Here is a 26,008-nt window from a genome sequence, read left to right as displayed (position 1 = left end):
TCATTGTGTTTGGTGTTTTTCTAAAAACTGTTTCTTGTCACCCTGTGAATTTCAACTCTTTGCCTGTAAATTCATGAGTTTTAACTTTTTTTTGTTGCCCTAACAGTTGTTACATGTTGCTGTTGTCTGCGTGCCTTCAGGATCTGTCGTTATTTGAGGTTTGTTGGTCTTATTCCTCCCTGGTCTCTGTGACATGTCAGTGTGAGTCGTATCTCCTCACTGATAGAGAACACACTGGTGTGTGTGTGTGTGTGTGTGTGTGCGTGTTCCACATCACAAAGGATTCTTTTCCCCAACATAAATGTTGAAAAAGAAAAAAAAAAAAGTTACAAATATATATATTCGCATGTCATCATGAAAATATTGCTGTTTTGAATGTGCATGCATGTGGTGTATATAAAAGTGTGCGCAGACTGTTTCAAACTAACCCCCCCGCCTCCCCCCCCCCTTTTCATGCTATGTTGTTCTTATAGCAGTTGTATATATATAATCATTTAACATGTAATGAGTTTTTGTCTTTGTGCTAAACACAGTTTTATGCCTGTAAACTTATTCATGACTATATTATGAATTTTGTATGTTAGTGACACTGTGTATTTCCTCCATTCAGTTGTGTGAAATAAAAGAGATGGTTAGAATACAGAGCTATGTCGTTATTATTTTACATTTGTTCATGACTTTGAACTTTTTATAGACGGGCGCAATAGCCGAGTGGTTAAAGCGTTGGACTGTCAATCTGAGGGTCCCGGGTTCGAATCATGGTGACGTGCCTGGTGGGTAAAGGGTGGAGATTTTTACGATCTCCCAGGTCAACATATGTGTAGACCTGCTAGTGCCTGAACCCCCTTCGTGTGTATATGCAAGCAGAAGATCAAATACGCACGTTAAAGATCCTGTAATCCATGTCAGCGTTCGGTGGGTTGTGGAAACAAGAACATACCCAGCATGCACACCCCCGAAAACGGAGTATGGCTGCCTACATGGCGGGGTAAAAACGGCCATACACGTAAAAGCCCACTCGTGTGCATACGAGTGAACCCAGAAGAAGAAGAAGAAGAACTTTTTATAAAATGTTTGCCTGTTGGAAAAAAAAAAACCTCCCCCAAATTTGTTTTTCCTGTTGTTCCTAGATTTATCAAGAAAAAAGGTCGGAAATGGTTAACCACAAATTCATGTCCCAATAGGTTTATCACATGACCAGCGACTGATTAGTGATTTGCAGTTTTTCACGATGCTTTCCAAAAAAAAAAAACAACCAAGTGATTCTATTTACATTTTGAAAATGTGAATACACACACAATTCAATGGCAAATACTTTCATTTCTAACCAAATGCTTTCAGAAGAAAAAAAACAACCAACTTCAAGCTTTTTAGAAACATGCATACACATTCACCACTTTCCAAATACCCCATAACACACACACACACACACAAACACGAAAATAAGTCAATCAATCAATCTTGGTATATATCTTTTACTGAAATAAAGATCAAATGAACTCCACAAACAAACAGCAACCACTCCAGAGCATCGCACCATCACACCAAAAACTCAAAAACAAACATCACCACTTAACCAAATTTATAATTACATGACCAGCAAAATTCACTTTCCTCATTTCCATCACTGTGTTGAAATGCCATCATAAAACTTCTGCACACATGCATACAATCATTACAATTTTTCCGCAAGACTTCCTTCAGTCACAGCATGTTCACTAAAGTCAAAACCCGTCTCCTTCAAAATGATCAGAAAGAAAGAGCTCTTTGGATACTAAATGTGAACAGCAACTTCATAAAGTCAAAAACGAGACACAATTGGACAAGACAAAAACCAGATACCAAATCTCAAAACCAGTGCAAAAAGCCTTGTAACAGAAATTAATCGAAAGATGTCTTTTTCCTTTTTTTTTTTTTTTTAAAGATTGACCCAAAAATAGAACCACTGACAGGTAGACCGATTCAAACCAGTGATTGAGAGTGAGAGACACAACTATGAACAAATCTGTTCAGACACAATACTCATGGTTCACGTAAGGTTCAGGACCCCTTAAGAACTTGCAGTATTTCTTCTTGGAGTGGCATGATGAAATGATGCTGAATTTCCAGCAAACAGATGTGTATGCAGCCATTAAAATAAACACCACTCAACAGCGGTGTATGCAGCCACTGCAATGAACACCACTCATGACCAAACAGCGGTGTATGCAGCCATTGCAATGAACACCACTCATGACCAAACAGCGGTGTATGCAGCCATTGCAATGAACACAGACTTATGACCAGAGGTGCCTTAAAGCACATGCACTTCCTTTTTTTTTTTTTTTTTCAAACTGAAGAAAGAAAGGACAAAAAAATGTATGTCTGACAAAACTGGTAGTTGTGCTGGTTATGAACAAGCCAAGTTGTCCTCTTGCAGAGAAATGACAAACACACATGCACATAAATCTGTTGTGACAAAATGTAAAACAAATTAAAGAATAATAACGATACTAACAAATTTTGTTTTAAACTGTCCCACACACCATAGTCATGAACACAGTTTCAGTTTCAAAGGGGTGTCAAAGCATACCGACTGATTCATGGACACTTTTCTGTTTGAAAAAAAAAAAAAAAAAAAATAGGAGCAGATGCCTAACTTTCACATGAACTCAACACACTGGCCTGGAATGCCACAGACACAGAATTCACTTTGTCTACAATCACCAATATGTCTTACATGACAAAACAAATTCCTCCTCCACACAGAATTCACTGTATTCAGCTCCTTTGTGTCAGCTCTTTGACATAACATTCATCAGCCAATCCACAAGTCCAACACAGAGGAATAAATCAACACCAATTCTTTGCCAACAAAGAAGAAACAAAGAAAATGATATGCCTTCACAAACATATGGCTATACTCATTGCTTTTATTATCAACCGGAACAGATCGTAACAATGAGCAGCAGAGTGCTTGTGAAGTTTGAAATAAATGAGGCTCTGGTACCAGCAGACTCCCTATGTATAAAATGTATGTGTGCCTGTGAACAGCTGTGTGTGTCCCTCATGGTTATTCCCCTCTCAGCAGTCAAACAGATTACTGATTGAAGTAGCATGCATACTAACCACTGTATTGGTAATGCATGCTGTTCATCGTCAAGTTAAAAAAGCAAGAAGTCTGAACAAAAAACAATTTTGAAAACAACCGCAACATGCAAGCAATGGCTTACAAAAAGAAAAGAAAAGAAAAGGTCTTCAAGATTCATATGTGATAACCACTTAATCGCAAGAATTATGGAACAGAAAAAAAGTACCTCATCAAGTACCTATAAGCTTTACCTATCACAACAGAATGCCATGTTGTGACCTTGACACTTTAACGTCTTGACTATGAATTTCAATAAAGGATCAAGCTGTCACCATGACCAGTCACTATACAAAAATGGGTGTAACTGTAAGACAAGTACTCCATTGGGTCTTTTATGTTTCACCAAATAATGAAATCTAACCTCACCCTGTTCACCTCATATCCAAAAAGAGGATGACTGGTAAAATTCATCCATGTCTAACATCCTGCCAAGTTTGGTTCATATACTTCCTGTCATGTGGTTGCTGAGAAAATTCCAGTGTCAGATCACCATGGAGAGACACAAACACTTGCATACACACACCCCAAGACTAGGAGATTGCACAGATTTACTGACTTTTTTTTTTGTTTACACAAGTAAAAAATTTAAAAAATAAAAGTACTCAGTCATAAACTTACGGATGTCTCTAAATAAAGCTTTTAAACAGTACATTTAATACAACTGTCAGTCATCACAATAATATCAAGCTTGCTGAAGATCATGAACAATCATGCTTGTACAATGTTTGTGATTTACGGAATGATTGTTAATGATCATGGGAAACAGCAGTGTATGATACAATAAATGAGTATTACTACTGTTTAATTAACTCATTTAGATCTCTCATATAATCAAGGTGATTCATGACTGATTTCAAGGACAAGAGTCACTGACAATCTATTCACTATGATAGTCATTCATGTCTGACTATGACCATCAGGACAGCAGAGGAGGTAACTGCGGTCCTGAACTATCTGGGCTGGAATAGGATTTTGCAAAGATTGTGTTGTCAAAATTATGTCTGCAAAATAATGACTGCCCTTCATGCAGATAAGTGTCCCTACAAGTCAACATCATAGTCCCCAGTACTGAGTCATCAATAAATCATGGCAGCTTGAAGTGTGCTGAACCCTTCATGACAATGCCACAAAAATGTATGAACATTAAATAACCTTATCAAACAAAAACACACACTGAAATCCAATCTTGAGAGCAATGCTAAACCTCAAGAGTGCTAAGACCACTAGATAACTTACTTTAACATTGTTCCAGATTCTGATAACTATTGTTCAGTTTACTGACACCTCTGTGCACACCGTGCCTACAAACTGTTCACTTTAACAACTGAACAAAAGACATAATAACAACCTGGCAAAAGAATCAAAGTGGCACAAGGATTTTCAGGGACATTGTCATATGTCCAACAAAGGAAACTGGTACATGGGTTTTTCAAGTCGAGCACTGTAGCTGTATGGCAGAGCAGGCAAAATCAATCACAAGTGGACCCTGTTTCTTTTAGACAAATTTGACTGGAACAGTGAACAGGACTTAACTGCACCCAGTTTGATTTCACACACACATTGTAACATTTGTCTAAAAATCACAATTATTGTGGACAGACGTTAAACAAATGAAGGAACATATAACACAAACCTAAGCAGTCTGTGGGCACTATTCAAATCTTGTGACAACTTTCCCTGTACTTTTATCCTTCAGTCCTCATCCAAACCATTCCTTTCTACTTGGCCACAATGCAGACACTGTTTAAAAAAAACATGGCCATCAGGATTCATATCCGCTGTATCTAGTGCACAGTATAGGAAGACAGGGCCTAATCCTCTCCTTCTGCCTATTTACCCTCCCTCACCAGAAATGAGGTAACCATTCACACCTGCCTGGAGTGAGGAAAATGGGAATAATGTGCCTTTCCCTGGAACACAACACTATGCCAAAACGGGCCTCAAACCCTGATCACAGGTGAACACTGGATCAGAAATCCAATAGCTAACTGACCCCCCAGAGCACTTCCTTACATACTGTACAACTCTTCAAAGAACTGACCAGATCTATGTGACTTCCCACACAACATTTTGGAAATCTACCAGTTACTCATCAAATTTGACCGGCATCTCTCATTGAATAAAAAATACAATAAGCTGCTTTGTGATGACAAGAAAACTCAGGTGTCAAACAAAACAAAACACAAACTTCAGCAAATCATACATGTTTAGAAAAAGACAAGCCGCACAAACAGAACTTTGCACTGTTTCAATGGATATGAACTGTATTTTTAAAAAGTAAAAACGCAAAGCAAGATTCAGGCTCTCACCTTTCTGTTCCATCTATGCTCTTTAAACCGATAAAACTCCAATACACACTCTGAGTGTGTAGGTGTGTGATTGTGTGCCTGTGCACAAAAAATGCACTGTTTTCAGAGCCATACATCAGTTATGCAAGTGGGATTTAGTCTAGAGAAAACTGAGCACATCTGACCATCACAATCATGCAAGTTACTTAACACTACCACTGATGCTATTATTATAACAAGAAATGCTCAAACTAAAATTTCAGATTTGGACACAAACAGAAAAAGATTTTTTTTTAAAGTGTTTGGGAACACATGGAAGTACAAATGTTTAATATATGTCATAACTGAGTACCTACAGCTCAAAATCAACAAAACCTAAACTACTGAAATATACCAATAACACTACAAACACAACCTGAAGACAGACGTAAGACCCATGAGATCTATCTCGATGTCTTGCACTGATCACAAGATGTCCAATGGAAAGGAAAAAAAATTACATTCTTGAACTTCAAATAATTTCCCATTGTTTAAATAAAATCTCAACTTTCACAGATCCACACTTGCAAGTTATTTTTCTCTTGAAAGTACAAAGAATATATAAAAAGGCAAACACACACAAACAGAAACAAACATAAGATACACACGCCCGTTACATGTTGACAAATCTGTGTGTACACACTGTCCATAACGTTAACACTGATGTCATCAGTAACAAGTCAACGACACTTCCGGACAAATTCAACAAGAGTGAAAGCACTAAATATAAATGCCAAGATCTTCTCTGGCGCCCACACATGCACACACAACACCATCTTTTCTTTCATCATCATTCAGTATGCACATCACTATCCAAACTAGCTTCACACAGATGTGTACATCTGCATGGAAAACAAACACTCACACAAAACATAAATACACAACGCTTCATGTGCACTCACACTTTCTGCTTCCATTTATAAACCTTTGGATACATTTGGTCATAGGAAACATGCACCTGACAAGCTCTACCTCTCTCGGAACCAATCATACCAGACCGCCATTACTTCTCTCTCAGGATAACCACCTGTACCCTAACACAGACATTCAAATACCAAGGCTCCTCTCTCAGGAAAACCATCTGTACCCTAACACAGACATCTCATTCAAACACCTAAGGCCAATGAGGGATTGTGCACACACTGCATCACATGTCCTCGGTAACACAGAGACTGCGGATGGCTGGCCACAGGGGCTGATAATCAGAAACGGGAACAAGACAGAAACTCTGAAGGATAACAGAAAACAACAACAGTTTATGGAAAAGAGTTGTCACCAAACAGCTTGCAGCATTTCCAGAGCAGCAAAAAAAAAAAATCTTTAGACTTTCACCAAAATACTTAACACCAAAAAAGTTTATCATCATCTGCTACAAGGACTGAAACATACATTTTCACTATTTTAAATCTATAGATCCTTACGCCCCCCGCACCCACACCCCAACGCCCCCATCTCCCTCCCTCCTAAAAAAAAAAAAGTCTTTGCATGTGTGTGTGCGTCAATGTGTTTTTTTGGTGGGGTGGGGGTCGGTGGGGGTGGGATTAAGATGGGAGAGGTGTGCGAATCATGAGTGACTTAACACTTTTTAAAATCTTACTTTTAGCAAGTTTTTTCTTAACTTTTTTTTTTTTTTTTTTTTTACTGTATTCCTGATCTTAAACTGTATATACTGTTAAATGTGCTGGGAGCCGCAGGGTAAGCACAAAACAAATACATTTTTTTTTTTTTTTTTTTTTTTACTGTATTCCTGATCTTAAACTGTATATACTGTTAAATGTGCTGGGAGCCGCAGGGTAAGCACAAAACAAATACATTTTTTTTTTTATAATTAACAATTGAGATTAGGCAATAAACCAAGGTCCTGTGTGCAGCATGCACTTAGCACATGTAATAGAACCCACAGCAACAAAAGGGTTGTTCCTGGCAAAATTCTGTAGAAAAATCTACTTCAATAGGAAAAACAAATAAAACTGCATGCAGGAAAAAAATACAAAAAAAATGGGCGGCGCTGCAGCGTAGCGACGCGCTCTCCCTGGGGAGAGCAGCCCGAATTTCACACAGAGAAATATGTTGTGATAAAAAGAAATACAAATACAACAAGAGAGGCAAGGCCTTCGAGACTCACTTGTGATACGCTTAAAAAAAAAAATCTAATTGTTAAAATGTGTTCTGTATTTGTTATTATAAAGCTTCAGGTTAAAAGGAAAAGAAAAAAAAAAGTCCTAACGGCAGATTCGAACTCCGCATGTTCGGGTGAGAAGAAACTGCTTATCCATTACACTATCATGACTCCTTAACTGACGTTCAAAAATATAACATTTACACATGCTTTTTAAAGGGCGATAAATCCATCGCGGTATTCGCAGTGAGAACGCTGTTTAAATCATATTATTCTGGTGTATCTTGGGCATTCAAAAAATCTTAAAGGGCAATTAAAAATTCTTTTTAAGTCCATGGTAAAGGAGACGTGGCTATCGCCACAATCACACTGCAACATTTAGCCGTCTTCTCTGGATCTAGATAGATGTACAAGTTTAGTTACACCTGATTGACATGCTCGATTCAATTTCTCTTTAATGTTCATTCTAGTTTTATAGTTTTAAAGTTGATATGAAAATTGAGTATTTTGTTAAACTAATAACATGTAGAGCCAAGTACAAGTACTTCTAAACATCGTATGAAGTGAAAAGGACTTCATTTTGAGAAAAGTCAAGACTGGAAATTTTTACGTTTCATCAATTCAAGGGTATTAACTCTCATGGTTGATTATTTTTAACTGTGAATTCCGACTGATTCTGTGGATATTTTTATGACAGTTTGGGGCATAATCCAGTAAGTGATGAGACGTTCACAAATCTTTCTCTGAATAAATATTTAACGGTCTCCTTCTCCAACTTTCCATCACATGTTATCGTGTATTGTTGATTGAATATAGGATTGAACAGGCAGGTCAACAACTTGAAACAAAATGGCGTCGTTCGCGTTCGCGAAGAATATGAGCACGCGCTTTGAACATGTATAAATATGTGTACGCAATTGATTTTTGCCCATGACCTTCAGGGCTCAGCCAATAGATCTATAAAGTCCACTCGTCGTATTGATTTTAGTATTTTCCGAAAAAGACCACTTGGGCGAATGAACATAGTGAAAGCCCTGTACACTGAGAGTAAAACACACAAGCTTTTTATGTACTGAGTATAATTTCAAAATGTAATGTTTAAGATGAGAAAGGTCAGTTTAAAGCAAATTAAGCCCCCTAGCATTAATTACAGATTAATTTCCCTTTTTTACTATCTGCACCAAAGACATGCAAAATAAATATAACTTCCATGCTTAGCAAAAGAAGTTCCTGTTTGAACAAAAAATGATAAAAATGACTGCTCTTGTTGTTGTGTCAGAATATCAGATCAAAGTGCCAAATTTAGAAAATAAAAAATAAATAAATAAAACAGTAAATTCAGTTTGCATATAATTTGGCTTCTTTTTTTTTCTTTCTTTTTTTTTGCCCATCCCAGAGGTGCAATATAGTTTTAAACAAGATGACTGGAAAGAACTGAATTTTTCCTATTTTTATGCCAAATTTGGTGTCAACTGACAAAGTATTTGCAGAGAAAATGGCAATGTTAAAGTTTACCATGGACACACACACACACACACACACACAGACAACCGAACACTGGGTTAAAACATAGACTCACTTTGTTTACACAAGTGAGTAAAAAATGACTGTAACAGATACATCAGACGTTGTCCAGCAAAAAGGGCAAGAGGATCACAGTCTGAGGAAACCAAAGACACCGTGGACAACATGAACAAAGGCAGCCACAAAGAAAATCCTCCTCCCAACACACCAGTGAACATAACCCATCCAAACCAATTCATCTTCAGACAAATTACACCATAAACAACCAAGAACATGAGAGCGACAAGAAGGCAGAAAATTATCTCCAACACATCAGCAACACACACATCCAGGTCAATTCATCCTCAGACAAATTAAACCACAAACATTCAAGAACATCAGAGCAGTGGACAACAAGTCTTAACACTCCTGATCATACGAAACGATTATTTTACAACCCAAACAAAAAGTTTTTTTGTGTTTACTTTTTAAAGTCATCATAAGAAACCTGTGGTCCTGAGATAAATTAAACAAAATTAATAAAAAAAAAAAAACACAAAACATGAACTCAAGAAAAGAAGAGGAAAAAAACAGACAAAGTAAGTGATCCAGAAAGCCTGGATGGTGACAGGCAGAAGGAGGGGGGTAGAGGGGGCGTGGTGGGGGGGTGGGAGGGGCAGGGAGCAGACATCACACACTTCCCACACATTCACACACACACACAGTCCACATCCTGGTTCAAAGCCACAACTACCACTCGGCATCCCCTGTGGCTCGCTGGAACACAAAGTCTTTGCCGTTCAAGTTCATGATGCCGTCCTTCAGCTGGAACTTCCACTTGTTCTTGATGCGGTTGATCTGGGGAACAGACAAAACAGGGTTAATAAAAATAATATATATATAGTACTAATATGGTGCAAAATCCCCATACAATGGGTTCTGAGTGTCTCACTTTTTTTTTTTCTTTCTTTTTTCCTCAAGGCCTGACTAAGCGCGTTGGGTTACGCTGCTGGTCAGGCATCTGCTTGGCAGATGTGGTGTGGTATATATGGATTTGTCCGAACGCAGTGATGCCTCCTTGAGCTACTGAAACTGAAACTGAAACTCACATATCAATTCATGTAGAATAGTGCATAACAGCATACAACAACACATAAGGACAATGAAGAGAGAGAAAAAAATCAATATACACCAATACTACAACTATGTGAACAATCACACCAAAGAAGCACAAAATATGCCATATACGCGCGTGCGCGCACACACACACACACACACAAACACACACACACTTCCTACCCAAGCAGCATGAAATTTTTTTTCTATCACATTTATGTTGGAAGTTGTTTCAGTTTGATGATATTACCAACATCAGTCAGGAAATGGTTTAAAATCAAAGGTACCTTAAGATGAAGATTTTAAACCATTTTTTACCATTTTAACCTCGTTTTTAAAAGGTCCAGCAGTCACCATTTGTTCATCAGTCAGGAAAGATCAGAGTCAAGTGTTAAAAAACATTTCTGTCTGAGCTATACACAAAGACATAATTTTGTTTAACATAACTCCAATGTCTGGACTGTAATCACACCTGCCTGCCTACAGCCTTGATTTCAGCAGCAAAAATGTTTCAGCTGACATTAGCACTTTTCAGTAGCGTTTATCAATGTCCTTTTCCACATACTTAATAAAAGGCAAAACCTCCTTTGCCTAAAAGAAAATACACTTTTAAATATAAAAAATTCTGAACACAAGTAGATCTAACCCTTGTAGGGCCCAAAACAGAAATTTCTGTCTCCTTCCGTTGTGCAAAACATACGGAAATATCTATTTGCATCACTGTAGAAATTTTCCTATCGCAAAATCATTAAATTCATGGGAAATTGTCGTACTTAGATAGTGTGTTCATTTTCCTTTCAGAATAGCATAGGGCATATATATATATATATATATATCTTCAGTTGTTTGCATGCTAGATTTTTTTTTTCCAATTATAAGCCTCCATGACCAAAAATCCCTTGGTGAACTGTCACTGAGCATAAAATAGACTTGGCACTGAAAGGGATTATCTTACCTTGAAATCTTGGCTTCATTGCAAACAATCTGAGTAGAGTGAGATTTTGACAAAAATGACATAATCACACATATATGTCATACTCATCAAAATCTCAGTGTCTAAATATTAGCACTTAATTGCTCTTAAACTCCAAGCACTGTGAGCACAGGAGAAAAAAAGATTTTTTTTTTAAATGTATTTTAAAAAAAAAAAAGAAAAAAAAACTTGAAATACATCCTTTTCTTTTCACAGTGCAAAGGTTTTGCTCACCTTATCATACTGACAAACGATGACACTGTCTGCATCGAACAGTTCCGTAGGATCTTCTTCACTGACATCGTCACCAGAGTTCAGAGGCTCCTGAAAGTAAAAGTGATATCAACCCACTGCAATAGTCACCTGCAACTGTCAAGCTCAAGAAAACTGTGTCTTTTTTTTTCCACACAATGGTTCCAAATTCAAAGATTGACATGCCAATTTCATACACTTATGATCTGTGCAAATAGAAACTCATTTCCATCTTAAGACACCCAGTGTGTTTTCAAAGCATGCCTGGAGTGTTGGCTTTGAGGTAACATGTCTGCCTTGGAAGCAAGAGAATCTGAGTGCACTGGTTTGAATCCCACACTCACCATAATTTTTTCCCCCTCCACCAAACCTTGAGTGGTAGTCTGAACGCTCATCAATCAGATGAGATGATAAACCACGGTCCCATGTGCAGCATGCACTTAGCACACGTAAAAGAACCCAATGTAACAAAAGGGTTGTCCCTGGCTAAATTCTGTAGAGAAATCCACTTTGCTAAGAAAACAAATACACTTGCAGACAGAAAAACTAACCAAAACTGGGTGGCACTCTCACTATAGCGACACACTCTCCCTGGGGAGAGAGCAGCCAGAAATTATGCACAGAGAAATATGTTGCAAAAAAAGGAGCAATACAATACTATGCAATACAAAACTATTGATACAACCAACAGATTTACCACACAAGATACAGTAACACTTTATCATCTTTAAACGAGAAACTGTTGACAAATTTGCTGATAAAGAGGCAACATAAAAATGACATTTCATCCACAGCATTCACACCCATCTCAGACATAAAATGCACAATGCTGAAAAATTATTACTACAAAAAATAATAAAGCACACTTCATCTAATTAAGCACATATTAGTAAAATGTCTTCTTATTCACATAATGATTATGCCTCAGACATAAAAATGCATCATGCAAAAGTAAAACATCCCCAACGCAGTCCAGTCTGTGTTCATATACATTTCTGCATAAAACCATTTCCAGTCTCATTCCCAACCTTGAACACCAGTTACGATTGGGAACCAGCATTCTAACTTTTCCAGTAAGAATGCCGAATTATCATGTCCAGAAAAATGTTGTTGTTTTTAAATATTCAAGCTTCCTAGTAAAATAATAAAGGTGAACTGACCAGCAAAGCAGAAAATAAGAAAGGAAAAGATGACAGAAAGAAAAGGACAAAACCCAGACACACGGAGAGTGATAAAGAAGAGGAAATTTCTGGCTCAGACCGTCCAGCAGGTGGGGATACCATTCTTACTGAAAGAACCCCTGGCATCCCCCCCACGAGCGAGTTTCAGCAGTCAAAGCCACTTAAAATCCACAGAGTTATTTATAAAGTAACCCCCCAAACTCACCTCCTCTTCACCCTCCTCCGCCTCATCGTCGTTCTGATCCTCATCATTATCGTCATCATTGTCATCATTATCAAAGTCGTCGTCATCAGACGAACTGCTGCCATCCCCGGTGCCGTCAAGTTGTACAATGCCAGTCTGGCTCTGTGACACAGGTTTATCAAAAAAACAGGGTCAACTACGTGAAAAATATATAGCAACAGACAGGGTTAACTATGTGAAGTACTTATTAACAGGCAGGGTTATCTACATGAAAAATACTTCTCAACAGATATGAGAAAAATACTTATCAACAGACAAGGTCAACTGTGTGAAAATTACGTAGCGGCAGCATTATCTATATGAAAAATAGTTATTAACAGACAAAGTCAAATATGTGAAAATACTTAACTGACAGGGTTATCTACAAGAGAAATACTTAATTATGATTAACAGATAGGGTAAACTATGTGAAAAATACTTATTAATAGACAGGACAAACTATGTGAAAAATACTTATTACCTGACAGGGATAACAATGTGAAAAATACTTATAAACAGACAGGGTTAACTATGTAAAAAATACTTAGTACACAATGAATATTTCTAACACGGTTCCCACAATTTCTTTGTCATGTTTGGGGTTTTTGTTTTGGGGGTTGTTTTTTTCATAAGCAAAATCCTCTTCAATAACGAAGGTGTGGGAGGGAAAATATCATGAAAATTCCAAGAGGGTTTTTTTTTTGTTTGGGGGAATTTTTTTTAATCTTTCAGGGTAAAACATTTTATTTCCATTACTTTTCCTGCTATGGAAATGGTCTTCCTATTTATCCAAGACTTCTCCAGACTTTTGTCATGACTGTGTGGGAACCCAACCCTAAGGAATACAACACAGCACAGTGGCTGTGCAGGGTCACACACACACACACACACACACACACACACACACAGGGTTGGCAGCTGACTCACACACACACACACACACACACACACACACACACACTCACAGTGTTGGCGGCTCCTCCCTGGCTGACTGTGGCAGCCACCTGTTGGCCCGGAATCACCTGCTGGGGCTGGGCACTGATCAATGCCTGCTGCGGGATGGCAAAGGTCGTCGTCTGACCCCCGATGTTCTGCACTGCTATATACTGCCCATTAGCTGGTGAAAAATCAATGTAACTATTCTAATTCAAAGACACATTAATCCACATGGAAATTAACAATGCGATGGCAAAGGTATACAAAGTTATAATATATATATATATATATATATATCCTTTAACCACTCCAGTAGAGTGCCAAGTCGTCAACCAACATCCTACAAAAAGTATTGCCATAGTGCCTATAAGACATCCACTGACATCCTACGTATGTTCTGATTTTTTCTTCATTGGAGTTTTGTTCAATTAACATAAACAGACTCTGAACACTTAGTTTCATGTGTCTGGATCATAAAAATACTATTTAAATGAACATCCATCAGGTAGAAGACCCCTTTCTACTCGATAATAATTTGCTAACTGACCACATGATATGCACATGGAAAAGGGGGTTGCATCATGTGCAAAAAAAGGCACTGAAAACTGTGTCCAGTAAAGCAAATAGTCACAGTCAGCAGATTTACACAATTCTGAAAACTCTGCTTGTGGTTATGGACAGCTTTCGCGATGGAGAAGAATATCTCTTATCTGATTGGTTTGAAAACGAAGGTGATTGACAATGACAGTGACAAAACTGACAGCTCATTTGATGGTAATTCAGTCCATCTATCCAATCAGACAGCGTTTTTGAACAAGTGGCTATGACTGACAGAATACGTGCAGCGAGCACTGGAAGAAGGGGAGGAGAGGGAGAGGAGTGATGTAAGACAATACGTCGAATGTCAGCCAGAGTTCATGAAGGGGGCGTGGCTTTTAGGAATGAGTGTGCTCACATTTCAATGCAGGCTGTAGGATCGACAACCGCCAATGCTCCACGATTTTCACGAAACACAGGGTGGAACCTGCACTGGACGTGAAGCACATGTGCTTTTTGTTTTTCACGCTTTTTTTCACTGAATCAGATGGTTGACTTGATTGAAGAGGTGGCAAGCCGGATGCGCAGCAGACACTTTAATCAGCCCATGTGCAACTTGAAAGGAGTTAATGTCATCAAAGAACTTCACCCTCTCACTCCCGAACACTCTTAGCTGTCAAAAAGCTTGCCAGCTCAGTTTCTGGGACGGTGATTGACCTTTTACATTATCTTTACCCACCTTTGTCATTGTTGGGACAGTGGTTTACTTACATGTCTGCACGAGCTATGATTTGTTTTTATAAACTTATAGCCTGTTTTAATTTCTTCTACAGGTATAATCAGACAATAGTCATGCTATTTCTAGCCGTATTTTGTTTCTTTTGTTTTCTTTCTGTATCACCCATAGCTTCTGTGCTCAAATTTTTTGTGATTTCTTACCCCTGAATCCTCCAAATTCCCTGGCAAGGGGAGAGCACTTTTTTTTACAAAATTCTCTGGCACTGAACTGGTTAAAAGTTTTGTTGCAGTTATCAAAAACTGCAGATTCAAACAGGAAGAAGAGAAAGCGAAAAATGACAAAACAGAATTTGCATAGAGTGTATGATGGGAACTGTTGGGGATGAATTTCGTTTTGTTTTAGAATGTCCAAAGATATTTCAATTCAAAATAGACTGATAACAAGGAAATATCAGTTGCATTATTCAATGTTTGGGTTTATGGAATGGTCAGTCATCTGCACCTTATTTGTTTTCTTTTCTTTTTTCTTTTTTTTCGCAAGCAGATGTGTAGTGTATATGATCAGTCTGCATGCTGTGACATTTTGAAACAATCTGCAACTGCTCTGTTTTTATGCCCATTTTATTTTGTTTGTTAGTTTGTTGGCTTGTTGTGATTCTTTCTTTTTTTTCTTTTTTGTTGTATGTACCACTAATGAGTAATACTCAGTATGCTCCTTCCACATGCCTGGGTAAAAAAACATAAACATAGCATGACAACCTCCTTTGATAAAGTGAAGAGAAAGAGAAGAAAATTTATTGCACCATTTTTTGAAAAACACAGGAAACTGTGGTGGTGTTAATTCACTCATCCTTGCCTACAGTGACTGCAAACTGCACAAAACTGAAACACATATTACTGTACAACACAATCTTCACAGAGCTAAACAGATTCAACTTATTTTTTTCAACACAATCTCCACAGAGCTAAACAGATTCAACATATGCTATTCAACACAATCTCCACAGAGCTAAACAGATTCAACATATGCTATTCAACACAATCTCCACAGAGCTAAACAGATTCAACATATGCTATTCAACACAATCTCCACAGAGCTAAACAGATTCAACATATGCTATTCAACACAATCTCCACAGAGCTAAGGAAGAAGTCAGCTGACCTGTGGGCTGCAGCGTCAAGCCAGGCTGTCCACTGAGGGCTGCAATCTGCTGCTGGAACAACCCCACCGGTAACGCCATGGCCGCCTGCTGCGCCGCTCCAGTCTTGACAAACACATGCACAAGTGTTTGATTTGATTTGATTTGATATGGATACTTATACAGCGCCTGTCCTCAGTTGGAGACCATGCTCTCAGCACTTTTCAAACTCAGGGTCATTTGCATAACTGCCTGTCTACCTGGGTAGAGCCAACTGATGGTTGCCACTGGGCACTCGTTATTCATTTCCTGTGTCATTCAATCAGATTTCAGGCACGCACACATACTCTCTCTCTCTCTCTCTCTCTCTCTCTCTCTCTCTATATATATATATATATATATATATCTTTTTCTCTCTCTGTCTCTCTCCCTCTGTTTCAGACTGGTTTGAATCCCTGACAAACCAACAGCAACATATTTATTAAAGATTATATTCTCTCACTGCAGTCAAAATGTTTCAAAACGTATATTCTTTACAAATATGACAAAAAGGAATCACATGTACTGTAAAATGCTAACAAAACATGCAGCAGTTCATGAAAAGGTTCTGTTTAAACTCTGCTTAATAATGATGACATACTTCAATAAAAAACAACAACCAAAAAAACATAATAAATACAATTACCAGTATCATGGATTTTGCTAACACGGAGAATGTCAGTTTCAAAACATATTAAGCAAAGATGAAGCAAGCATTTATGTTCAATACTTGCAACTTTAAGGAGTGTCTTTAACCCCTTGACTGCTAAAAACCTTGCTGATTGAGATTGTGTGGAATGAGTTTGAAAAGAAGTAACAGCTTTGTGATCACTTACCAACATTGTAAACAGATTTACTATAAAAAAACAAAACAAAACAAAACAAAAATGTGTGAAGCAACCCTAATAATAATACGGAGGGGTCTGAACAAAGAGTGACATCCTGACCTGTCAGCTCTGTCTTACCGCAGTGAGTGACAGCTTTTCTGGTCAAGCAGACTTTTCAGCAGCAGTCAAGGGATCAAGAACATATCTTTTTCAACCCATTAACATTGAACATGCTACACTTTCCCCCCCCCCTTAGCTTTCACTTATATCAAAATCTAAAATCAAAACATGACTACTGTGAGGAAAAAAAGCAGGAAAAAAAAAAAAGGACTGAAGTGCACTAAAACAGGGGCCCCAACTCACCAGTTCTGGCTGAGCGGTGGCGATGACAGCTTGGGGCGGCTGCTGGACAGCCGTGGTCAGCACAGCTGCGGATACAACATGGGTTACTGATTCACTTCAGGGACAGGATGGTTGGGAAGGGATGGCTGCCATGTGTGCGTACGTTCAGGGTGTGGGGGGTCTGTATATGTGTGTGATACATCATGTCATGTCACATCATGTCATGTTGTGTGTGTGTGTGTGTGTGTGTGTGTGTGTGTGTGTGTGTGTGTCTGTGCGTGTGTTTGGGAGATGGGGGCATGTGTGTGTGTGTGTGTGTGCATATTTGTGCGTGTGGTTACATGTATGTGAAAGTGTGTGTGTGTGTGCACACTACACTTCTTTTAGTTTTGGCTGTTTTGTATTGTGCCTTTAATTAAGTAATTACTAAACACTTTGGATTGGTGCTTCCCCGAATCCACTCAGCAAATGTGTTTCAACCATACATATATATTGCACATTATATGACTTGGATCATTTTTTATTTTAATGTAATAGAAAACCACCACCACCAGTCAGCAGAGTGTAAAAACTTAGTAACAACATTCTCAGTGAGAAAAGAAGCAACTGTTGTGATGTGCCTGACAACTCTGAGGTGGTGATGTTACTGACAACATTCCTGCACAAGGAAGACAATCAATATAATTTACCAAACTCCCCTTTGATTTCTTTTCTTTACTTCAAGAGGTTCTCAAATCCATACCAAATTACCCTCAGGGCTGTTTCTGTTTCTATTTACTTCAAACTGTTTCCCTTTTATGTCACTCCATTTCTTTAACAATGTCCAAAACTACAACAGAAAAAGACCTTTCACTTGGTCATGATATAAACATGATCACACAATGAAGCCTTGCAACAGGTTTCAGACAGATGTGACTGAACAAAACTTCATACTTTTTCAAGACCTTTTCCATGCCAGACTGAACATTTTCCGTATCAAACACAAAGCCAAACTGAATAAAAAATATGTCTGCTTCACCACTGACAAAAGAGTTTGGCAAATATACTGATGTTAATGCTTTACTTTCACCACTTTTTCTTTGTTCATTTGTTTGTTTTCTGAAGCTCTTTGATAGCTTGGGTTGTTTTTTAAAATCAAAATTCCAAGACTTTTCTAAACCCCAAAGGGCAAAAACAAAATTTTCCCAGACTTGAAGGAACCATGTTCTCTCATGTCATTCCCTTTTCCACACTGTCGAAAGCTGTAGTTCAACAGAAAACTAATAGTAAAACATGGACAACACAAAGAAGCCTTGCAACAATTCCTGGCAGATGTCTTACCCCCACTGGACATGTATCCCTGGTGGTTCTGTTGGCCGGGCTGTCCCTGAAACAGGAGACCCATGGCTGGGGCGGTGAGGTGGATCTTAGGCTCCTGTACCGGCTCCATGGCCTTGGAGGCTGTCAGCTTGGACTCCCACAGCTGCACACACATCAACCAGGTTCTTTTATGTATAGGGAGTTTACAGAACATGTTAGTGATTTAGTCTGCATGTGTGCGTGTGCGTGTGCGTGTGTGTGTGTGTGTGTGAATGACAACTTCTGCCAATATGTTTTGTTCTGTGATTGCTCATGGCTTAGCTGCCTGCAAAATGTCTATAGTGTTTTCACAAAAGCATGAAACAACTGAATGTGACACTGCCACTGTTAAATGTTACCATGGACACACACATGCACAGACAACCAAAACTGGGTTACAAAACAGATTCACTTGGAGTACACACATGAATAAAATAACAACAACAACAACAATAATAATAATACAATAAAAACATGTATAATAAATGAAATTAAAAAAAGCAAAACAAACACCAACAATCAAAACAGAGACATGTCTACACACTCAGTTTCCCTCTTCGTATCCACATCACTCACCACACAATTCAATAGCAAACTAAAACTGAAAAAGGATACAGTGTATGAAGAGCATCAAATACCTGAAAGTACCAAATCATACAAAACTAAATAAACTATCAAACAACCCAAAAATCTATACATGACTGCATAAAGTAAGATATAACTATAAGAAATACAACAAAATCAGCCTAAAACCAAATCAATCATTAACCCCTTGGAAGAAGACAAAGTTGACTGCAGGATTCTTCTGAACAAAAACCTAAAGTTTATAAAAAATCTTTTTGGTGGTAGATGAATCCTCTTGGAGTGAGACATGATGTTTTGAACCATAGGCCCTTTGTCAAGTGATGAAAAGAGGACAGTGTGAATAGGAAAGCCTATGTGAGAACTGGGTGATGACATCTCACTACTTTTTGAACTGGTGGACCATGCACACTAAACACTTGCTGATCCCCTTGGCTGTTGCTCATAAGTATGCTTGTCAGAAGAGAAGGGCTGTCACTTTACTGAGATAAGACAGACAAGACAGAGCTCATGGGTCAGGATGTCAGTCACCATCCCTTATTATCAATTATTTAGACTTCTGCTTCTTTGGACTGCATTACTGTTCTTTAGCAGAATCAATGACACCACTTAACCCATTCAGCCCTGCGCCCAAGCAATGCTCTGGTGTTGAGCTTTGTTTTAATAAAACTGTTTCAATGTTCCTAGAATCCTACACATGCATAAACCGAAAGCAAAGGGAACTAACTTCTACAGTTTTTCCAGCTATGTCCAAACAGTCACTTTGGAGGGGTAAAAAACGGTTGATTTCATTTTCAGTATATTTCCTGCATTTTTTCCACATCAGTGTGGAAGGGAAGGCTGCTGAGGCTGTAAAAGCCCCAGGGTTGAATGAGTTAAAGAATACACAATGACAAAAGTAGCTTTTGCACTCGTAAGTCATACCATCACTATGCCAATCTCTTTTCACCATGGCTAAACAGCCGAACGGTTACGAAATGATTTTTTTTTTTTAACTCAAGTATTCATATTTATGTAAATGAAAAGAAGAAACAAAGAAAGAACTGACCTGTCTGAGCTCCAACAGCACCTGTTCATCCACTCCTTCATCCAGGAAAAACTCTTTGACGTTGTTCATCACATCGTCCACCACAGTCTTGTATAATGAAGACTGCAACACACACACACACACACACACACACACACACACACACACACACAAGGTCAACAAAAAGCTTTTCAGCAGTATAATCTTTTTTTATGTCAGTCATTTGTCTATGAATATTGATGTTCTTTTCATGACTTTCACCATAAATGACACAAAATGGTTTTACCATTACCCCACTATCATTATAATGATATATATTATATGCTTCAGACAGTTCATAACATTTAAATTCTTACAAAAAAACAAAAAAACAAACACACACACACACACACACACACACACACACACACAACAACAACAACAACAACAACATATCAGATTATATCCCAGAATTAATCACTGAACTTTGTGAGCTCATGATATGTGAGAGATTATATTTCAAACAGAATTATATACTGAGAAATAGTTTGAGGCACTGCCGCCAAGTTGTTTCATCGGTTACGGGTTTGTCTTATCCAGTGTTAACCAGTGATCAGGGTTCAAGGCCCTGCTTCAGCATGGTGTTTTATCCTTGGGAAAGGCACTTTACTCTGAGATTTTCACCTCTCCACCCGGACGTGAATGGGTACCTTGTTTGGGGAAGGTTAAAACTGCACAAGGAAACTGGAAAGGACTGGGCCCCATTTTCCTATGCTGAGCCCCAGGCACAGTGGATATGAATTCACTGTCCTGATGGCCATAAAAGTCTGTGAGACCTTTAACTTTTTTTTTTCTTTTTTTTCCTTTAGAATTAGAAGAAATACTTATGGTGGAGGATGGGGATTTGGGGGCGCAGGGGGGAGGAGGGGTGGGGTTGAGGGGGGTTGTTGCAAATATATTTTTATATAGTTACCATATATAACATAATCATGACTACCTCCAGAGATAAATCATAAGTAAATTACATGCATAGTTATAATGTTTTGCAAGTTGAATTTCATGATTTTTTTTTTTAACGTACAATATATCCAACACACGATATACATGTATGCATGATTATTTATAAACTGGGTTCAAACTCAATCCATTTCACAAAGACATATATATCATATGTATATAAAAATATGCACCTTCTAACACATACCAGCTTCTTTTATTTCTGCCTCCCTTTCATCTCCACTCCCCTCCCCTGTGTGTGTGTGTGTGTGTGTGTGTGTGTGTGTGTGTGTGTGTGTGTGCTGAAATTTGTGAAAGCACATCGTTAAATGTGTACACCTCAGCTCATTATGAAGAGACAAATCAAAGAGAACAGGAGGAAATGAACACAGTAATAGTATTATAGACCAGCACTGACATCCCATAATAAACCAACGAAAAGAGAGAGAAATGTATAAACACTATAGACCATCACTGACATCCACTAACAAATCAATGTGAAGAGGGAGAAATGTGTAATTTACTATTAATTATAGACCAACACAGACATCCACCCAGTCAAACAGACTCCATCTGTCAACCCTTTCATCTTCATCGCAATGCTTTTTTGTTCCCATTTCTAATGAGAAAGACTATGTTGGCCACATCTGTTCCACTACAGAGCAGACAAAAGCTTTCGATAGCCAGCAATGCATTCATCATACCATGTCACACAATTCTCTGTCAAAACTGAATGTTCTGTATTGCTCTCACAATCTCAAACATATTCTAACAAACATGTTCCCTTTTTTTTTTAAAAAGGGGCTGGAAGGGGGGCATGAGGGACGCTGCAGTGTGGTGATGCGTTCTCCCTGAGAAGAATTTCACACAAAAATTGCAGGAAAGTATTTTGTGACAAAAAGCAATTAATACAACACTGATTAACAAAACAATACAATAATTACACTCTCAGTTTACTAAAACAACAGTTTGTCAAGTGTATTTATGATGCAAGTGGTAGTCGTAAACTTGTAAGTTACTGTAATTGATGGTCACACAAAACATAATTGAAAGTTGTGTCATTTCAAATCACATTCATTCGCCATATTCATTCACCTTCAATCACATACATGAAGGTACTGTAAAAACTGTATAATGTTCAAACTGTAACATGACTTAAAACATTAGAAGAAGACTCTGTAACCTGTTAGTAATTTTTTTTTTTTTTTTTTTTTTTAATTTTAATCATTCATTACACTGCAGTGCAACCAATACATGACAGCTTTTCAGATTAATCAGTCATTCATTCTTATATCAAATATTAACTGAAGTGCACTTTGTGCTTTTATTTCAGATTCCTTAACATTAAAAATAAATCACTGAGTAGTTCCAAATTACTATTATACATTAATAAATTATATATACCTTCCACTGAAAACACACACTTTTGTAAATAGTGAAATAAAATTCAAATATTGAGCTAACTAGTAAATTTACAGTGGACAGAATTAGCCGATTACATAACATCAGCTTATTTCATTTCATACTTTTGACAAGAGACAATAAAATACAGCTTTTAAGTGAAAAACAGCTGGCAACAAATAGTGCTCTGTTTGTGTGTGTGTGTGTGTGTGTGTGTGTGTGTGTGTGTGCGTGCGTGCGTGCGTGTGTGTGTCTGTGTGTGTGTGTTTGGCCTTTTAAGGGCAGAGATGGCAAATCCCATGACTAAAAACTGGACATAAAAATACAAGCACGAAGAGCGCATTGGATGATGCATAATGTTCTATATCAAATGAATAATAAAACAAATCCAAGCCCTGACATCTTCATTTTCTTTAAAGAAGGCGAAGGAGCATCAAAAACCAGTCTTCATGTGTGTATGTGAGAGAGAAGAGACAGAGAGAGAGAGACAAAAAGATTGAGTGGATTCACTAGTTAAGTAAACCTGTGTGTTTCTTCTCTTGTCAATTTGTGGCAAACCATAAACTCTAAGTCTAAGGTCTAAGCCTCTCAATACCTCCAAATGTTTCTCAACCTAATAACATCATCATAATCAAGGGATCCAAAATAATGTTGATCCAAGTCATTTTATCATTTAGTCAATACCTCCCTGTCACAAATGAGTGCAAGATTCAGTTTTCAACTTTGAAGCTTAGTTATAAATCTCATTTCTGCAAGCCCTCAATTAAATATTTATATATTTAACAATTAAAAACAAACAAACAAACCAAAAAAAAAACCCTTGACAGCAACCAACCAATTCAGTTTCAAAATCAAGTCCTTAAAACCAGTCTTTTTTTTTTTTTTTAAACTTTACTTATGGGCTACACCTGATCATAGCTATCACTAGCTTGTCATACGTTCTGGGCTGCATCAAATTCAAAACTTATCAGTAAACTTGACTTTATATCAGTCTTTATATGTAAATAACTTAAATAATAATGTAAACTTGTATAACAAAACTAAACAGTTTTCAACATAGTCTCTGCAATGTTTTAAAAATTTCATGATTTCTGCATTTCACAACACCAATCAATTTCAAAAGTAAAATCCATGCAGTAAAATGCTGATCTTCTGATGTGTCTTAAACTGATTTGCACTTGTTGCACTGTAATTTTTATATGGATGGGAGGGAGAGGAGGACAGGCAGCCCAGACATGTAGGTGCTTCTAATTCTATGAAGATGTTTATTTTTTTCAATTGTTAAAATTTGTTTTAATAGCTGCTATTATTTTATTTTCAATATTTCTTCAGTTTTTTAACTGGAGTCCCATGTGGTCATCTCAAGCCTAGAAATAGTTAGAGAATGAAAAATTGAAACTTCTGTGACTTTGTTCTGGCTAAAAACATCTGATGGAGGTCTGAATGCAGAGTCAAGCGTGCAGGAGCGCGCGCGCGCGCGCGCGTGTGTGTGTGTGTGTGTGTGTGTGTGTGTGTGTGTGTGTGTGTGTGTGTGTGTGCGTGTGTTGATTCATTCGTTCTTTAGCTAGTTAACGTCTATCCACATCTGTGATTTTCGACAAAAATCCGTCATCTCCCCCACCCAACCCATGCTTTAAATCTTTAAATCATCACTACTTTCGCTGTTCCTCTCTCCAGCAGCACAATATATATATATATATATATATATATATATATATATATATATATATATATATAAACGAAATAAAACAAACTATTCAATCTGTAGAATTACAACAAAGAGCTAAGTGGGCTCTAAATTAAACTCTGAACTATTTCACACATGTTGATTGTCACATAAGACATTTCTAATGGAAGCAGGTGGAACCGCAGATTTTGTAATTTTAATGACATCGGTAAATATGGGTTAACTGTTCATGTTTATGGATGATAGATAATGCACGGGGCTATATTCCTTGCCACAAATACAAGTCACATAAGAACAATAGAAGTATATTTTGTTTTTATGGCATTTAGTTGTAGTCTGTGTATTAGGCTGGTGAACCTTCTGCTACCGTGATGTCCTTTTGTTTGAAAAGAAAACATGCTATCAATTTTGTGCCAGCTATTGTCAGTATTTTCTCTGTCAGGGTCAGACTCTTGTTTTAGTTTTTGAGTGTGTGTGTGTGTGTGTGTGTGTGTGTGTGTGTGTTTACGTGTACACGTGATTGTGTGTGTGTGTATGTGTGTGTGCACGTCTGACGGCGCGCACCGCCACGTGTTGTCTTTAATATTATACGAAAAAGAAAAAAAAAAGATGGGACCAGGTGTGAGATGGAGGGACAGGTGGTAAAGTTGTGATCGTGTGTGTGTCTGAGTGTGTGTGCCAGTGAAATTCCTGGCTTTTATTTAAGATGTTTACACTGTCACTATTTTCCAATGCATACAAGCAATATTGCTGATCAAAACTACATTCAGGAAACACAACCTAAACACAAACTCTTTTTCGCACATCGTGCTCATCAACGTCGTAAAACAGCTGTCGCAGGGAGACGAGGTCTTCCCATGCAAGCTGATTTACAGTGACAGCGTAGTCTGGATAGGCCTCCAGACACAGTGCACTCAGTCACGATGACAATGAACACTCGTCACAAGACCGGTCCGATATGTGTAAACTACGCACTAAAGCAGGTTAATGTCATTTCAAAAATTACTCACCACATCATTTGAGCAAGCCATCTTCTTTATAAGACGGTTTTCAAACACAATTACTGGTTATAAAAGCACAGATTCCTCCTAAACAACAAGGCTTCTTGGAAGCCGCCCTCTTGTTCCAATTTGTCCTTATATACCGAGTGAAATCCTTCGTTGTAGAGGGGGGTTCATGTATTTCTCACGGGCAGTCTTCCTTTCAAGACACGAAATCTGATTGGCTGTTGTTTTCTCATATGTGAGAGGATTGCCGATTGGTGCGACGTGCACGACAAAACGTCGCCTACGACAGTTACAGAAATGAGTAAAACCTTTTTTACCAGCAATAGTCATGGCTGCATAGAATCATTGAACAGTCACCAAAGGACCATTGAAAAATATGTAGCTTGCATAGTAGCCATAGAGCTTCATATGACATAATTTTGCGGTATAAAAAATTATACGCACAAGAAAAATTCCATTCCCTTTGAAATGTTCCGTCGTCTGCTAGGCTTGTTAACCACCGAAAGCCGACGCCGCCTCAGTGGCGCAGGAACACAACTAGTCCACAGACCAGTTTGGCTCATTTCCACCGTTTCCACTCTCCCATCGTATCCACATGGCATGAATCTG

At 38.0% G+C, this 26,008-nt stretch overlaps 1 protein-coding gene across 1 annotated transcript; it reads right to left on the bottom strand.

The window, feature by feature from the left end:
* Positions 1-1,459: 1,459 nt before the first annotated feature.
* On the bottom strand, positions 1,460-25,882 carry LOC143296705 (transcription initiation factor IIA subunit 1-like). Its single transcript, XM_076608751.1, has 9 exons — positions 25,403-25,882; positions 20,351-20,452; positions 18,703-18,844; positions 17,404-17,468; positions 16,198-16,300; positions 13,790-13,941; positions 12,807-12,947; positions 11,403-11,492; positions 1,460-9,937 (listed from the first exon to the last, which is right to left on the bottom strand). The coding sequence occupies exons 1-9, from the start codon at positions 25,421-25,423 to the stop codon at positions 9,830-9,832; spliced, it is 924 nt and encodes a 307-aa protein (XP_076464866.1). The 5' UTR covers positions 25,424-25,882; the 3' UTR covers positions 1,460-9,829.
* Positions 25,883-26,008: the final 126 nt, after the last annotated feature.

The sequence above is a fragment of the Babylonia areolata genome, chromosome 21, assembly GCF_041734735.1.
Source record: "Babylonia areolata isolate BAREFJ2019XMU chromosome 21, ASM4173473v1, whole genome shotgun sequence".
Taxonomy (NCBI): domain Eukaryota; kingdom Metazoa; phylum Mollusca; class Gastropoda; order Neogastropoda; family Buccinidae; genus Babylonia; species Babylonia areolata.
Note: the sequence above shows the minus strand (reverse complement) of the source record. Positions and strands in the feature narration are given on the sequence as shown.

What these genes read in the sequence shown, in the direction of transcription:
- LOC143296705 (XM_076608751.1), bottom strand. Translation starts at nt 25,423, where the DNA reads ATGGCTTGCTCAAATGATGTG. An exon ending in CCACCGCTCAGCCAGAACTG is followed by an intron (nt 16,301 to 17,403) that starts GTGAGTTGGGGC and finishes GTGTTTGTCAAG; the next exon opens with ACTGGAGCGGCGCAGCAGGC. An exon ending in AGGGAGGAGCCGCCAACACT is followed by an intron (nt 12,948 to 13,789) that starts GTGAGTGTGTGT and finishes CCTGTGTCACAG; the next exon opens with AGCCAGACTGGCATTGTACA.